The 18184-nt window shown below is 42.1% G+C and overlaps 1 protein-coding gene across 8 annotated transcripts in view; it reads left to right on the forward strand.

Moving 5' to 3' along the window:
• The window catches only part of MBD5 (methyl-CpG binding domain protein 5), a 127965-nt gene that overhangs the window by 98095 nt on the left and 11686 nt on the right, over positions 1-18184 (forward strand). For 6 of the 8 annotated variants that reach the window (XM_082057242.1, XM_082057239.1, XM_082057240.1 and 3 more), the window contains 3 exons: positions 7647-8675; positions 10361-10575; positions 12273-13481. In XM_082057242.1, coding sequence (XP_081913368.1) covers positions 7647-8675; positions 10361-10575; positions 12273-13481 — 2453 coding nt within the window. The remainder of the gene's footprint in view (positions 1-7646; positions 8676-10360; positions 10576-12272; positions 13482-18184) is intronic. The other 2 variants (XM_082057244.1, XM_082057245.1) reach the window with 1 other exon arrangement.

The raw sequence follows: 18184 nt of genomic DNA on the forward strand, positions 1-18184 counted from the left end.
GGAAAGGGGGAGTGTCAGGAGGATGGAGCCAGGATCTTCTCGGTGACAACCAGTGACAGGACAAGGGGCAATGGGTACAAACTGGAACACAGGAGGATCCACTTAAATTTGAGAAGAAACTTGTTTGGGGTGAGGGTGGCAGAGCCTGGCCCAGGCTGCCCAGGGGGGTTGTGGAGTCTCCTTCTGTGCAGACATTCCAACCCCTGGACACCTTCCTGTGTAACCTCAGCTGGGTGTTCCTGCTCCATGGGGGGATTGCACTGGATGAGCTTTCCAGGGCCCTTCAACCCCTGACATTCTGGGATTGTGTGAATTGCTTTGGTCAAACTACAGGACTTGTCCTTAAAAAACTGAGCTGTGGTATGAACATTATTACTTCAGATTATAATTTCTGTGAACATGGGGGGTTTGGGGTTGTTTTTTTGTTTGGTTTTTTTTTTTTTAGTTTGGGGTAAGTATTGTCCCTTATCTTGTGGCAGAGCTGTGACTGTAAATGCTGTAGATGGAAGGGAGTGATGCAGATTTTGATGAAGTAAGGAACCTAAAGCATAAAATGTTACATGAATAAAAGGTTACAAGTGCTGTCGGATGCAGTGGCAGTCATCAACATAATGCAGGCCCTTACTTATATGTAATGTTCTTTCGTATGCATCAAAGAAAATGGGGTATTTTAGAATATATCACATTAAATATTAACAAAGTGGCATATTCTAGTTTGCAAGCCTCTGGATTTACTCCTCAAAATTACTTTTATATATCACAGAATAGAAACTTTTTGACTTCGCATTCAGAAGAGTATGTGGCTGGCGTCCTTTATGGGGCCTCTTCCATCTGAGGAAAGTCTCTCATTAAACTGAACTCACCCCTGGACAGGATGCCAACCACCTACTCTCCTAATTATAAAGCCGACTGAAATGTTGTATTGATTTGGGGTTTTGGTGTTTCTAGAAACATACAGAGGGACTTTTCTCCACTGGGGGGTGGGATGTGATTGTAAGGAATCACTGGGTTTTCCAATCTGGCACTACTTTTCAACATTGTACCTTATTTTCCTCTGTGTTATTATTTTGGCGAGATAAAAGTTTCCTATTCAAGTGAGAACTGTAAAGAATAGGGAAGATGTTCTACATGAAGAATGAGATTTCCAAGTATGAGACATGTCGAGTCTACTCCCTACCCTGCCGTTGAAATGAATATTCTCATTTATTTGCTCTTTTTACCCCTTATTGAAGATTTATGCACAAAACCACTCTCATTCTCTGACCATAAAGGAATCACTGACTTAGCAGGCGTCCACAATCATATTCGGTAAAGCTTAATTGTTGACATTATAGACTTCTATAGGATCACATAAACATACCTGCAACTGTGGGGCTTACAGTAGAAGAAAAATTAGGCAGTGGAATAGATTTTTCTTTTCAAATTACCTCTGTTTATCAATGTTTATTGTGTTTTTCTTGTGTTGTTTTCTTTCTTACAATTTGAATTTGCCAGTAACTCACAGTCTTTTAGTTGACCAGACTCTTCTCTGGTTGGTGTTTTAACCGCCATACATTTTTCTAGGGATTTATCTTAATAACAGATGGAGGATTTGTAAAAAATAATAATAATGCAGAAAAAATAGTCTTCTTTGCTCTAAGCAACTTTCTGTGGGTGAGGATGTCCCTGCTCATCGCAGGGCTTGGACTGGGGGGGCTTGGAAGGCCCCTTCAACCCAAACTCTTCTGTGATTCATTGAGCCAAGTTATGATTGTGAAGGAAAACTTGAATTAATTCTATGAGATTTCCTATACATATTTAGCTCTCCGCATATTCTGAAAATATTAAACAGAACGAGTGGGCAACTCCCAATCTTTCTGGAAACTGCTTTGCGCTCTTTACCTTTCTCCCAAAATGTTGCCAGACCCATTTGTGACTAAGTGACTTCTCGAAAGATGCAGGACGCATGCTGTACCGCTCACTGATTTCCATCCTTAAATAATCAGTTAAAGCGAGAGTTAGAAAACCGCTGTTCGGAACGGGGCCGACATTACAGGTTGCTGTAAGTGGAGAGAAGGGAAACGTGATGGTGCACAGGATGCCGTTGGCAGCGATACACCCCGATACTGCCCTGATCAACGGGGTATTGCAGGCGCTTCAGTCTGGTTGACATCCTGTGCAGATGGACTCTGCGTTCTCAACTGGTTCTGCTGGGCTGAGGATGTTTCATTTATGGGTCTGTTGTGATTTCTCTGTTGTCTCAAGGGAATGCGCGATCTCCATAAGGAGAGTAACTGACAGTGGTTTGCAGTTAACTGCTGAATTACGGTTTCTTTGGAATTGAAAGCACTATAGTAAATGTGATACCAGATAAATATCTTAGGTGTTTTTCCATTCCAAAAAGAAAATGGAGAATATAATTATAAAAATGTATAGCTCTTGTTTCTAAGTTTATAGTAAGTGATGAAATACATAGTTAAAGAACATGTTGTCTCCAGTTTTTAAGGAATATGAGGTCATATCATTTCCATCAGCGATTAAACTGCTGTGAAAGTTAATCCTCTTAAAACCACTAATATAACAATGTTGTCACTAATCCAAACTAGCTGTTCGTATCTCTAAGTTGATACTAATTCTTATTTCATAGTAGTGTTGCAGTAGCTTCTGGAGGCTTCCCGCAGTGATGGGTGACCCTGCGGCGTGGAAGTTGCACACATGGTTTCAGGTGTAGTTGTAATGACAATGCCCAGTGATCGTTGGTACTTTCACACCTTCCCCGTCTCAGGGTGAGGCAAACGGGGCAACGTTCTCCATTCCCGAGGGATCTTTTTGAAGGGATCTCACAGAGATTTGTGCCAGAGCTGCCGGGTTTTGCCCAGGACAGGATGGGGCGCTGGAGAAACTCATTACGTGACCAAGGACTTAATGGTTGAGTTTCTGACAAGGCTTTCAAAAACTTCAAATGTTCTCCGTTTAAAAGTAATAAAGAAAATATCAACTGTAAAACAAAGCTAGCTGCATTTTTATTGAACACGCAGAAAAGTAAGAATTGAGAAAGTGGTATCTATAATATCTATTTGTTCTCAGCTCTTAAAATGTTTTAAGTGTTAATGACTAATGAGCAAGTCCTGCACTTTCAGATTCCCGAGTACTTAATGCACCTGTTTTATGCGTTATTTTTGTCCTACAAATTCCAGCAATAGAGATTATTGGAATAATAGAATACATAATGAATAGTTTCTTACAGAGAAATGCAGTGTAAAATACTATTTGCTGTATCGTTTTCTGATTGGTATGATTTAAGTGGAGATTTTAGGAAAATACATAGATCATACTACAAACACAGATACAATCCACATAGGAAAATAAATTAGCTTTCAAAAGAAAACAAAATTAAAATACTCATAAATAAAGTACTACAGCCCACAAAGTAGTAGTGGGCTTCTGATTATTAAGGACTGTTGTTTCCTGAGCCAACATTTATGATGCAGTGGGTTTCCAGGGTTCAAAATACCACGTTTTTTGAAACTTGTTAAAAAAACCTCGTGATTTCCTTTTAGCTTTCAACTCCTTTTCATATTTCTCATCAAAAGCCACCAAAATGTCATCTTGGAGCCTGGATACAGCAACAACGGACCGTTTCGTATTGGGGTTTGGGGTGAGCTAGTTCACTGTCTCGACTCTTTGGTGCTGTGGCGCATCTTCTTTTCTTCTGGCATTGGTCCTTCTCCAGGCCTGATGGACGCACTCGCGGTCAGAACTGTGGTCCTGTTTGTGTGGGGATCCTCTGTCATCCTGCCCTCTTTGAAAATTCTAATGAATACAATATGTGGGTCTAGATATCACTTTGAATAAAAGACGGACCTCAAAGGGCATCCAAAGTCACTTCCAGATCATGGAATCAGAACAGTTTGGCTTGAAGGGACTTTCAGAGCCCATCCAGTGCCCCCCCTGCCACGAGCAGGGACATCTTCAGCAGCTCAGGTTGCTCAGAGCCCCGTCCAGCCTGGCCTGGGATGTCTCCAGGGATGGTTCAGCCACCACCTCTACGCTTTGGTTTGAAACAACAGGTCCCTGCTAAGGACTTTTCTTGTACGCTCAGTGCAGCTTAAACCTTTGCTTTTTCCCAAGCTATTTCACAGAACTCTCCTCATCGTCACGCTGCTGACGCTGTGCATCCCCGTCTTCTCATTGCACCTGGTCCCCTCGCGAGTCAAAAAACCCAGGACTGCTCATCTTCATCCTGGATCTTGGAGATTTGGTTTTGAAAGTGGAGCAGGAAAGTTCCGAGCGCTCTCGTGGGCCTCCCAGAGGCAGGTGCCCTTCTGCACCTTTTTGTAGCAGCTCTATCAATTACAGTTATGGACAGTTATAACTATAAAGGGCAAGGAATAAACAATGGAGATTTTTGTCTTTGGGATTGGGGCCAAGCATTCAGAAGATGTCTGGCAGCACTATATTTTAATGCAAATGGGTTTGCATGCATTTCTTCATCTAGAATATTGACTTGTTGGAGATGGTGTTTTGGAAGAGATCCAGAAAACATACTTTGGCAGTGCAGTCTGTGCTGGAGATGGATTTGTCCAGAATGCAGTTGTAAATTAGCTGCTACCCAGCTGAGGACTTTCCTACACCGACTCCTTTCTGTGAGGCAGCTTGAACAGAACCTGGGAGAATATTGCCCTGGTTTTCGTTTCCCTGCTGAAGTTTGGCTGCTCATCCCCTCTTCAACTCCCAAACTTCTCAAGTGTGGGTTGAAATCAGGATACGTTTTCTTCCTCCTCCTCAGAATTCATCAAGAGATTTTTTTCCCCAATTAATTAATTGCCTAATTAATTAGGAGAAAGGACAAGTGCCCATTGCTCTAGATGTCCCAGGTTCTGTCCCCAGCAGCGGTGTCTGATGGGACTAGAAATCACTGTTTGGCAAAACCTAAGAGCAGTTTTCCAAGTTTGAGGTTTCCTTCGCACCAGATACTCTTCCGTGTGGTCATTTACCTGAGCGGAATGGAAAATAAGGTCATAAATTAGAAATTGAGGTTAGGTCCAAATTGCCAAAATTTGGTTTTATATTCATGAGAGCTCTATATATAGAATAGTGGCCTCATGTCTGAATTAAAAATGTGCTGCTTAACACATCAAATGTGATTTCTACTAGTGAGGGAAACCTTTAGCTGCCAAGGAAGAAAACTTGTATGTCTGTCCTTCCCCTATCGCAGAAGTAGAGTTTCCAAAAAAATAGTGCCTGAAATGAACTCATGCTTTGGAAGTCCAGTGTATCAGGCTATTCCTGCAGGAAGCAAGCGGATGGCAGCCTGATTTATCATTTATTATTACTTAACGTCATTAATAAGTGGGGGAAATAGCCATCTGAGGATGTCCGGGTATTACCTGCTCCATCTTCAACTAGAATACAGCCGGAGAGCTTCGCCTTAAGTGCAGCGACAGAGTTTTGCTTCAATGAGCAATTTTTCTGCCAACATTATTGAAGAGGCCGTATGTATTTTTAACCAGGGTGGGCATCTGTCTCGTGTCATGCGAGTGGCACAGCTGATTCTGCTGCTAAAACGGGTCGAAATGACTTTGTTACGGTATTTCTTAAATCTGTAGTTTGGGGATTTTTTCCTAATATTTGAATCCTTGGAGTGTCAGTTCTTGATACTGATTAAAACAAAAGAAATGTGAAAGTTACCTTTCTTGTGAGCAAACAGGTACCTGATACCCCGTTTCCCCGAAAATAAGACCTAACTGAAAATAAGCCCTCGCATGATTTTCAGCATTTTTGAGGGTGCTCGAAATATAAGCCCTACCCCAAAAATAAGCCTTAGTTATAGTTCATTTTAAAAGTCAATTTAAATAGTGTCCAGGCAGCTATGTATGTAAAAAAGTAATATGTTTTGGAGCAAAAATTAATATATTTGGGGGAAACGGGGTGGTTAATGATGGGTGTGGCTGTGGGCTCTGTAACATACTGACTAATACCGCCCAGCATGAGAGTTTGAAGCTCTTATGAGCGTTTTCTCCAGCGAACTAAAAAGAATTTGCTTTTAACCACAAAGATTGTAAAGACTTTTCTATTTTTGAAAAACACAGCTCAAAATATATCAGAGACTAGTGGAAAAAAGGAAGATGTGGAGTTATATTTGAGTGTAGTTCAGTTTCCCAGGTATATTCAAGGTATTTGCTGGGCCTGTTGTTCCAAACTGCTGCCCAGAGAAATGTACTTGTCATGAAAGCGCTTTTATTGCTTTGTTAATATATTTCTCGCCACAGCAGAGCAGGTTATCCTCTGCTTTTTGATTACAATTTGTGCTTTATCTTTTGTGGATTTATTATTGAATTTCTGTACTGAATTATGATAACGGTACTTGGGAGAAGGTGTGATCTTTCCTCCCTTAAATTCAACGTGGTGCTTCATGTAGCATGTTGGTTTTGTTCCTTTTGGAGTTAGTGTAAGGTTACAGTGCTTGAAAAATGGTATTTTAAGTCACGGGTGATGTCAAGATTTGATTGAGTTCTCACAACAGTGTAGTTGCAAATCCCTCTGCAAATAGCACTAGTTTAGAAAAATGATAATTGATACTTTGTGATAATCGATACCTTCTGATCCCCACCATATGAGCTGTATTTGCTGGGCAGTTGAGAATGGAGAATTATTTTATTGCATCAAAACCATAGTTAAATGCATTTATAATTTCACAGTTCTTATATGCAGGCAGTGTATTATTTTGATACTTGGATGTTTTGCAGGTGATCACTATGAATAAAGTAGGCAGGCGTAGTTAAGGCGTTTTCACTCGCTTTGATTGTCCTGTTCTCCTCTCCTATGGTTTTTGTGTGTGAGCACTGTCAGTTCAAATCTCTGCCTTCACTAAATGACAATGAATCATTTATTTTATACTTCAGATTTGGTAAAGGGGTGTAAGAATACCCAAATAAACTTTAATGTTCTCTCCCTTTCCATGTAACCCCCTCACAGTAAGTCTACCCACTTGGTCCTTCTTTTCATTACAAGTGATGGATATGATGAGACCACCCCAGTTATTTATACCTTTTCTTTATAAATTATTGGGTTTTTTGTCTGCTAACCTAACTTGACCATAATATATTTTGCTCATTAGATTTTATCGTAGGCATCATCATGACATGTAATCGCCATCATTGTATAATTTTTTTCAGCAGTCCAAAGTAATGCTTTAAATAATAATTCTCTGAATGGAATAGAGCTGGAAATGGAAGAGCATAAGGTTCATATCTGCGTTTAGATCGTGTACTCACAGCCTGTCACCCAACATCATTCATGTCTCCCATTGATCCTTCTTCCCAGGAGTTATTTCATACGGGTCCACAACTAACTATATTAAGTTATGGTTGTGTTTAGGTTTATGGTAATCAAAATATGCGATGAATTAAATCCTATTATGTCCCCACACAGAGAAATGAAAGGGAAATACTTATGTAGAGTTAAACAATTTCTGGTGGCTGCAGCACAGCACGAGTGTCGGAAGCGGCTGGTGGCAGATTCATTCATATTTTAAAAATACTCAAGTGCGGATGCTCCTGCGCGTGGGCACCAAACATGAGTGTTTTGGATTAACCATGTTACTTCATAACATTGTCTCCTAAGAGGCAATATCCTGTTAACAGTTTTGTTCTTTGGCGTTGCAGGGGGTTCAGGACCATCATCATCAATAGCCATAGCTGGCACCAGCCAACCTGCCATCACCAAGACAACATCTGTGCTTCAGGACGGCGTCATCGTCACTACGGCGGCTGGGAACGCGCTTCAGAGCCAGCTGCCCGTCGGGAGCGACTTCCCCTTTGCTGGCCACGAACACTCGCTTCATTTTCCGCAGAACAGCTCTTCAAACAACAATCTTCCACATTCTTTGAATCAAAACCTCCTCAATTCTCTACCTATCTCTTTGCCAGTGAATCAGCAACATCTCCTAAACCAGAATCTATTAAATATACTACAGCCTTCAGCAGGAGAAGGCAAGTCTGAGGTCAACCTCAACCCTTTAGGTTTTCTCAACCCGAATGTAAATGCTGCTTTAGCTTTTCTCTCCAGTGATGTGGACGGGCAGGTATTACAGCCTGTCCACTTTCAGCTTCTAGCAACCCTCCTTCAGAACCAAGCCCAAGCAGCTGCCATGCTTCCCCTACCATCCTTCAACCTCGCCATCTCAGACCTCTTACAGCAGCAGAATAACCCTTTGCCCTCCGTCCCGCAGATGCCGGCCCCTCCCGACCATCTGCCCGGCAACCAGGCAGACAGCAGCAGGGTGGAGACCCTTGTCCCCAACCCCTTGGGCAACCCTCTCCCCAGCTTTGCGGGCTCTGACACTACTTCTAACCCCCTGCTCCTCCCGGCCGTTTCGGGGGCCTCAGCATTAATGGCCTTGAACCCCCAACTGGTGGGAGGTGTCCTGAACTCTGCGTCGGGCACCACCGCTCATCATCCAGAGGTTTCCATAGCCACCTCCTCCCCAGCAACCACCACCACAACCACTACATCCTCCGCAGTGGCAGCACTGTCGGTGTCCACCCTGGGTGGTGGGACAGCAGTGGTGTCCATGGCAGAAACATTGCTGAACATATCTAATAATGCTGGGAACGCAGCCGGTCCAGCTAAACTCAACAGTAACTCTGTGGTGCCACAGCTACTTAACCCTCTGCTGGGGACAGGTCTGCTTGGTAAGTTCGATTTCTTCACAGATATAAAAGGAAAAAAAAAATATAAGAGGGTTGGGGAGGGGCAATTTTGCATTCTAGGTTCTATTCTTTAATACTCCGCTTTATCACACTTATTTTTTTTGTAAGGATTTTGTATGGTACAGCTTGTTTATTGAGGAAAAACACAAGGGTTGTTGTAAGAAATCTAAAATACATTCTAATTTAGAATCAGAGAATAGTTTGGGTTGGAAGGGACCTTCAAAGGTCATCTAGTCCAACCCCTAATTAAATTCAGTAACATTTCATACCGGTTTTGGAAACTATTTTATATTCCATCCTTAATTCTGATGCCACCTGGACATACTATGTACACCTTAACATTCTGTAAGCGATTGGACTTGGCTCATTTTTTAAGTAGTAGAAGCACAGGTGCACCTGGGGTGCGGTGCTTCGTTTGCAGTGTTCCGTTTGCAGTGTTCCATCTGCACTGCTTCGTTTGCAGTGTTCGTTTGCACTGCTTCGTTTGCAGTGTTCCATTTGCAGTGTTCGTCTGCACTGCTTCGTTTGCAGCGCGTGTGGCATCACAGGGTTAGTACGAGTAGCTGTGCAGGAGGGGAAAAGTGGAAAAATGGCCAAGTGCCTCTTTCCAAACAAATCACAGGTGCCCAAACTGGGAGCACAATCCCCGAAAAATAACCCATAGAGCACTTAAGGTGGGTCCTTGCACCAGTCCAAGGAGGAATGTTGCCCTTCAAGCCCTTTAGTGTGTATTTCTATTTTCTCATCTATCTCTTTTTTACCTTAGCTTGTAGTTTAGAAACGCAGGGTGTCTCACTTAACAAACACCTACATTCTAAAACAAGTGATTAAAAAGCCATGAAATACAAGTGTTTTCTCCCTGGCTGTTTTGATGATTTTACCAAGAATAGGTACTATAGTTAGTACTCCTGGTGTTTGGACTACGTAGTTTAATAGATGGACTAGTAAGAGGAGTTAAATAGTGGCAAAGATCAGATTTTAACTTATTACCCCATACTTCCCTACTAAGTGGCTATCATGAACTCAACTTTACATTTGCCATGTCACATACAACTAACCAATGATTCTGCAAATGGAAACGTTAACAACAATGTGAGCTTTTAAATTTAAAAAAAAATCCTAGAAAATGGATATGCTTTTAAACTTTATCATTTTAAAGTCACGTTCACCAGCGTATTTCTTTTACTAGAACTAGAATTTTCACATAAAGTAAGATTTTCGTGTAATACAAGATGTTAATACAGTTGTTTCTCTGGAATGTGAAATGTTTCTCCAGAAAGCCTCAGCTCGTTTGCGTAGTTAATGACAAACTAGTTTTGTGGCTTTTAAAACTGATTTTGTGCCCCGCTCCCCGTCCCCAGCCCAGCCCTGCTGGACACAGTCGCCCTTTGCAACCAAATATCCTCCTGCTGTACTGGGTTGTCCCAAGAGCAGCCGTGTCAGAAACCTTTAGAAAGGGCCCAGATAGAGGCAAAAGAAGCAAACCAGAGAAATAAAGGAACAAAGAGTAGGGGGCACATGCCTTGAGGACCGTTCCTTAGGAGACTGATGGGAGAAGTGTTGTTTTACAGCATTTGTTTAGCAGGCACTTAAAATTAGAGTCAAGGAAATTCCTCCGGAGTGTTAAAAACTCTCCTGACTTGTGTTTCCCTGTGTTTGAATTCCAGGTGACATGTCATCTATAAACACTACGTTGAATAACCATCAGCTGAGTCATCTCCAGTCGCTATTAAACAACAATCAGATGTTCCCTGCGAATCAGCAGCAGCAGCAGCACCTTCTCCAGGGCTATCAGAACATGCAGAGTTTTCCGGGCCAGCCCCCAATTCCTGGCCCAGCCAACAACCCCAACCCCATGGCGTGTCTGTTCCAAAATTTCCAGGTAGAAAGCAAAACGAAATCAATATTCAAACAAATACGCAACTTCCAGTAGGTAAAATTATATCCTCCAGAGTCTGATTTATTTTTTCCCGAGTGATTAAAACAATATGGTATATACAACCGCTTGCCTCTTGCAGTAGTTGTCAGATTTTGCAAATCAGTACCATTTGTTACTGAAATTTTATACCTTCTTCCTTAGAAATTTGGTGTAGAAAGAGTCATTATGCTGCATGTATTGGAAAACAATACGCTATGTATGTTCTGACAATTATTATACATTTTTAGCAAAGTTGTTTTCTGTTCCACAGAAATGATCATAAATTCCCGTTTAGACCAGTGAAATGATTCAGTGATGAGAAATGAATATTCAGACCACTTTACAGTAATTAGAAACTTAATAAATGATTATAGGTGGCTGTATGTACCGGTCCTTTTATATTCCCAGTGCTGTTGAGGAGCTGGCTGTGATGTGGGTTGTACAGACTGAAGAAAACAGGCATTAGAATGAAAATACAATGACAAACTGAGCAAAAATGTCCACCTGAATAGACGATTCTTCCTAATGCAAGTTGAACTGTTGTACTAACGCTGGCAGGAAGCATAGCAACCAAAATAAGTAATAAAAGCAGAGTTACAGTGCGTATTTGCTCTCATTCAGTAGTGCGGTGCTTGCTGCAGACGTGAAGGCAGAAGCCTGCGGGGAGCGCCAGAAAGGGCTTTTACCCTTTAAGATACAGGTGACGTGTCATTTTCTCAGCGTAGATGTTTCGCTGCTGGTGCAAAATCACAGTCCTCTGCCTGCCTGTTACCTCTCTCCAGTTCTGAATGAATTCTCGTAGATTCATCACTAGTTTTTGCTTCAGATTCTCAGTTATATGCATAGTAATAATAAGTATTCAAAGGAGCTTTTAGAAATGATTTGCCCTTGTTTTTTACAGTGTTTTGTTGTAGCACTATTATTGACATCGTCTTCACTGCCTACGTCTGTGACAAGAAGTATCAAAAGCAGGTTTTCTTTAATCTGAAGGTTACGGTTTAGCGTGGCAGTGCCCGGCATGACAGCTGCAGTGCAAAGGGATGCAGGGGGGGGACAAGGGGCTGAAGTACAAAAAGATCCCGTGAGAGAAGCACGTAACGGAAAGGGGAAAAATAGAAGGACAGAGTGATGGGTCTGTAGTCCAGAAATTGAATGAGGATCAGACAACGAGCCCAGAAGAACAGTCGGTAGGGAGGAAAGAAGCAAAATTAGGGTCTGGGAAGGAGCAAAAGAGAATGGTTGAGAACCAAAATACTGACCTTGGTGGAGCTGTTTAGGTCTTGAGAGGTAAAAGGAGGGTGCTCTACTTCAATGAGGAGAGGAAACCCCTGAAAATGCTCTGAAAGAGACGGTCATGTAGCCTCAGCAGTGCCTGCTAGGTTGTATTGTTTCATGCAAGGCGTCTGTTTTGATCCGTGAGGCAAAGCCCGACAGCCAGTGGTTTTGTTTTCCTCTAGATGACGGGGGTTTTGTTTTCTGTCTAGCTTGTCCAGCATTACAATTCATAACTGATATATAACCAACACAACATTACGTACTGTAACAAATAATCACCCTGGCCATCCTCTTTTTTTTTTTTATTAAAATGAAACAAAGTTTGTCTATTGAAAAGGAACTTGAGGCAGAATAGCATTTTGCATCTTTTCCTCCGCTCTTTGCAGGTGAGAATGCAGGAAGACGCTGCTGTCCTGAACAAGAGGATGATCACACAGATGGGAATGGCCCCGGTTCCTGAGAGCTCCGGCACTATGCTTCCTCCTTTCCAAGAAACATCTTGTGATTTGCAGCAAAGAACTGAACCATCTCTCGGACAACAGGCGAAGGACAACCTCAGCATCGCTGCTCAGGGCGATACGGCGGTGGACGCCATCTACAAAGCGGTTGTAGATGCTGCGAGCAAAGGAATGCAAGTGGTAATCACCACCGCCGTTAGCAGTACCACGCAGATGAGTCCCATTCCAGCGTTGAGTGCCATGAGTGCCTTCACAGCCTCAATTGGCGACCCGTTAAATCTCTCCAGTGCTGTCAGCGCGGTAATCCACGGAAGAAACGTCGCCGTTTCTGATCACGAAGGTAGGATAAGGAACGCGAGAGGACCGCGAGTGCTGAAGAATTCAGAGCACGGTAAAAATTCCAGCGAAGGGGATGGGTATGAATATTACAAATCAACAAGTTGTAACACGCCCAAAAAACAGTGGGAAGGGGAGCAAAGTCCTGTCAGTGAGATAAATAGGTGGAAATGCGATGAGTTTCTAGAGCACTCTACCCACATCCATAGCAGCCCCTGTCACGAAAGGCCCAATAACATCTCCACGCTGCCGCTGTTGCAAGGTGAGCAGCATCAGATACTGTTGTCACAGCGAAACTGTCAGAGTGAGAAAATGTTGGAGGAGAATTTCAGGTATAACAATTACAAAAGAACTATGATGAGTTTTAAGGAAAGACTGGAGAACACTGTGGAACGATGTGCACACATCAACGGAAACAGGCCTCAGCAGAACAGGGGGTTTGGGGAGTTGCTGAACACTTCCAAACAAGACCTGGTTCTGGAAGAGCAGTCTCCAAGTTCCTCAAACAGCTTGGAAAGTTCGTTAGTGAAAGACTACATCCATTACAATGGAGATTTTAATGCCAAAAGCATTAACGGGTGTGTGCCTAGCCCTTCGGATGCTAAAAGCATCAGTAGTGAAGATGACCTAAGGAACCCCGACTCCCCTTCTTCCAACGAGCTGATCCATTACAGGCCGAGGACGTTTAACGTTGGCGACTTGGTCTGGGGCCAAATCAAAGGACTGACTTCATGGCCTGGGAAACTAGTCAGAGAGGAAGAAGTTCACAATTCATGTCAACAGAACGCTGAGGAGGGGAAGGTATATTTCTATATATACGCACATATCTATATATCTCTCTATCCACACATGTACCTATGCCCATGCCAATTTTTCTCAAACCTATCTCAGTCCGTTCTTTGTTTTTCTTTGTCTCTTATTTTGGTAGTACAAATTGCTTTTCATCATAACTATAGCTCGCAGAACTGAGGTTTTCCCGTAGTTATCTAACTTCTACCAGTGCCTTGAAACAGATTGTATTTTGGCCTGATTATGCTTTACTGGTTTGTGCAGAAAAGACTTGCTACAGAAAAAATGTTCTTAACAAAAAAAATGTATAACTTATGTGGTGTATTTAGTTGGAATTCTGGCTGTGTCCAAAGAACCTGATGTGGAGATAACCGAAAGTGTTGAAAAGTGATCGAATCAGATGGAGGGGTCTGTAATAAGTAACAGTTTGGTGATGGACGCATACGCTCTTCAAGAGGAAATGTGTGCCCGTTTTCACCTGGAAAGGAGGTTTTGACCATCTTTTAGTAGTGAGGAACACGTTCCAGTTCGTTCTTTCGTAGTAAAATCCATTCTCTTTTTGGCGACAAATCACATGCTTGTTGGAGAATACACAGAAAACACAGTTATCAAGGAGTTATTGGTTATTTTATTAAGATAAATATTTCAAATTCTGATCTCCGTTACTTGTATAACATATTTTTGTAGTTCTTAGAAAATATTTCACCTCTTCCATATGCTAAGTGCTGGGTTAGAAAATGCAGATTTTCAAAATATGCAAGCAGAAAGGAAAGGGCTAATGAAATCACATTTTACCTCTGACACAAATCAGATCACTTTAAAATGATGCCTTTTTCCCCATATACCTGCTGGGGATGTTGCACACCAGAGTCATAGAAACACAAAGCGGAGATAGTGAGTTGGACCAAAGTGTTTGTTTTCCCCAAATTTGGCCAGCAGCAGGTACAGGGCTCCTCCTGCACCACCAGGGACCAGCTCAGGACCTTCTGGAGCTGCAATTGGTGTCTCTGGTGCAACCACCGCTGGTCTTACGGCCGTGATCGCAGGGTTACCTGAGCCCCACGGGCAAGTGGAAGTTCCCCAAGCACGGCAACAGGTCTTAGAGTCATCGGTGCTGGAAATACCTGGTACGATGCTTGGCCAGAATGGTTTCAACCCAACTTCAAGAGAGCTTTAGTCTCTCTTCACAGATGGTTTCTTTGTTGATCTTCTCGGTCACAAAGGTTTCAAAGAGTCTGAGTAACAAAAGTATTTACTTTAGAGAAATCACTGTACTTTAGTAACAATATTTGAATGCTTAAGTTTGTTCCCTATAAAGGTTAAGTCCCCAAATTACAATTCAGTTTATAAAGGACAGGCAAACGAGAGAGGCCACAGACTATAAAAGATTAAACACATCAGGAAAATGAGGAGGTGTGCAGTATTACCGTCCTGGGTGAATTAGGAATACAGTCATTACACTGCCCGTACATTCCAAGTATGCATTTATGTATTAACTTCACAAAACTGTGTATCCATATCTATATGACTGTCTTGGTACAATTTAAGAGCATATTTTTTATAACTTCTGTAAAGTTGTGACATTGTTTTATTTGTATTCCTTAGCAATTTTATAAGTTTCCTCCCCGGTTCGTGGACACCAGAATATAGAGTTGCTTTTGTGCAAACCTGCCACCTTTCATTTTGTGCCATGTACATACGTGATACGAGCATTGTGTGATATTACATGCAGTGGCACGGATTTTATTGTATACTGGAGCACAAAGGAGGGGGAAGCAGACTGTGGAAATCCATACGTTGCTGTGTGGAAATCCATACGTTGCTGTACGTGCTGCCGAGGCGCTCATGGAGGCAGCAGGAGAGACTGTGCCAAGCTCTTCATCGGGAAGCCTCCCGGAATGGATCGCCTCAGCTCATCATTTGAAATTCCAAATAAAAAAAGGATATCTGATTTTTGCCAATGAAGAAGTAGAGAGTGAACGACTGTCCCGAAGGTCGGGAGTTGAGGTTGAAAGGTGGGATGCAAGAATATGCAAGAGGTGGAGATGGGGATGTGCCGGCTGATAGTTCTGGTTTGGGGTGAAAATAGGCAGGAACGCCCATGTATGGTGACAATGTATACGTGTTCAAACACTCCTATAGCACCTTGTACAGCCATGGGCTTCGGGGAAAGGAGAGGAAAGGGGAAGGGGAAGGGAAGGGAAAGGGAAAGGGAAAGGGAAAGGGAAAGGGAAAGGGAAAGGGAAAGGGAAAGGGAAAGAAAGGGGAAAGGGAAAGGAAAGGGGAAAAGAAGGAAAGGGGAAGGGGAAGGGGAAGGGGAAGGGGAAGGGGAAGGGGAAGGGGAAGGGGAAGGGGAAGGGGAAGGGGAAGGGAAGAAAGAAAGGAAAGGAAAGGAAAGGAAAGGAAAGGAAAGGAAAGGAAAGGAAAGGAAAGGAAAGGAAAGGAAAGGAAAGGAAAGGAAAGGAAAGGAAAGGAAAGGAAAGGAAAGGAAAGGAAAGGAAAGGAAAGGAAAGGAAAGGAAAGGAAAGGAAAGGAAAGGAAAGGAAGGAAAGGAAAGGAAAGGAAAGGAAAGGAAAGGAAAGGAAGGGAAGGGAAGGGAAAGGAAAGGAAAGGAAAGGAAAGGAAAGGAAAGGAAAGGAAAGGAAAGGAAAGGAAAGGAAAGGAAAGGAAAGGAAAGGAAAGGAAAGGAAAGGAAAGGAAAGGAAAGGAAAGGAAAGGAAAGGAAAGGAGCAACAAAAACCCTTGAAAACCAAAAAGAAACAACACTGGAAACAAATGGTCTTCAGCAATTCTGCTCTTCAGAACAGCCCGGAAGGTCCCGCTCCATGCTGGGGGTCACAAGCACTGGTTCTGAAAATTGTATTTTCTGCAGAGCTTTCTTAAAACTTCTTTTAAAGTATTTGTATAATCAAATGTTAACCTATATTGGAAGATGAGTTGTGCTATGCTGTTGGGATTTCCCGGTACTTTGTATATTGTCTGTTCTTTATATCGTGCATAATTTGATTTTTGTTTCCATTTAAAAGACTTGGGTATTAAGTGTAATAACGCTTCTGTTTGAAGAGCAGCTAGAACGGTGTTTCCGTACGAGGAGAAGAGAGCAACGCGGCACCTTCGCTTCCTCGTGACCGCCGCCTTTTGGGGCTGGAAAATTAAATCAGACCCCAAGGGAAGTGCAGGGGTAGCAGCAGCAATGTCTGCAAGCCTGGAGCTGCGTGCATCCCAACACAGACAATGTGTATTTCATTAACTAATTAACTTGATTATTATACAAATCACCTAAGCGGGAACAAGGTTTTGAGAGCAACAGTCCGAGGGTTTACGTGAGGAGCAGTTGCTGTCATTAGCGCGTTCCATGGGGGTTCCTATGGGGCAAGGGTTGTTGGCAACAGGACTTGCCATCGATTAAATCAGGTTGTTTCAACGCAGCTTTTATAGTTCTACCGATGACAATAGGTGTGATTCATCACTGGCCTGGAAATCCCCTTTGTATGTATTATTTAGTGTTGTAATGGCTTATTGTAAATGAAGGCGGATTATATTCTTAATGCCAATATATCCGTTAGAGTTGCTTCCAATACGGTGTTATATTAACAAAATGATGCTACCGATTCCTTTTTGTCACTTAAGTCCCTTGTCACCCAGACATATCAGCTCTTCGTAAAAATATTTTGCATTGAATTTTCTTCCGTATCTCATGGCAGGTATATACAACCCTTCACAAAGTTTGTTCCTTGTATACACATATATATATATATATCTCATGGATATGGATGATGTACAATTTGGCATTCACGACAACTCTGACACGTAGCAAAATTTCCATGGTAAAGGATCGAGATGTTCATGTTATTGCTCTTTAATTCTGTTCAGCTTGAAAAATATAAGTTTCCTGTTTTGTATGTTGCCAAAGTCTGGAAATATTTGAAGTATTTGCCCTATACGTGAACAGTAGGTATGGTTTTAAGGGAAAAGTGCTGCCGGCTGCGGCATAATTGAATCTATTTAATGAAAATAGAATTCCTGCCTCTGCATCTGCAGATTTTAATCAATAATGACTCTTGTCCTCTAAGTTCCTGAAACGCCACTAATTCCCCAGTTTCATTATCGGATGCGTAAGTTCAAGATGTGTGAAATTTGGTCTAAACATTTATTATATCAGGCCTTATTTCACGAGGTTTTGACAACTTGCTCACTCATTAACTTCACGTTGTCACGTCTGAAATGCGGTTTCGTTGTGAAGATAAATGATTTAGTAATCGAAAGGCTGCATTTAAAGGGAATTTGCATTTAAATTTGTTTCTTGGGTTGTATATAGGCCCGCTTAATAAATTTGTATTTATTGAATTAATTTTCCTTGTATCAGAATACAAGCTGTGCTTTTTAATGAAATATTATAAGGTTCTTGTTAAGTTATGCAAAGATTAAAAAATAAGCCAAGCATAATGTAGCAATAATGACCAAGAAAAAGGAGTCTGTCCATTTGTTTCCTTTAAATTGATGTGTTTCAATACCTTTTCTTGTTTTTACAAGCAGAAATGACTGAGCCAAATCAAAATAACAAGCAGAGTTAAGTGGACTAATGTGTTGAGAATGCAAATGATGAGATCATATGGACGATATAATCAGTTTTCTTTCACGTTTGTGTCGTTTATCCGAGTGCCGACGGGTACCTACCCAGCGGTGCCAGCGATTATACGCAGTGCTTTATATAC

The sequence above is a fragment of the Streptopelia decaocto genome (assembly GCF_964273445.1).
Source record: "Streptopelia decaocto genome assembly, chromosome: 6".
In the NCBI taxonomy this organism is placed as follows: Eukaryota; Metazoa; Chordata; class Aves; order Columbiformes; family Columbidae; genus Streptopelia; species Streptopelia decaocto.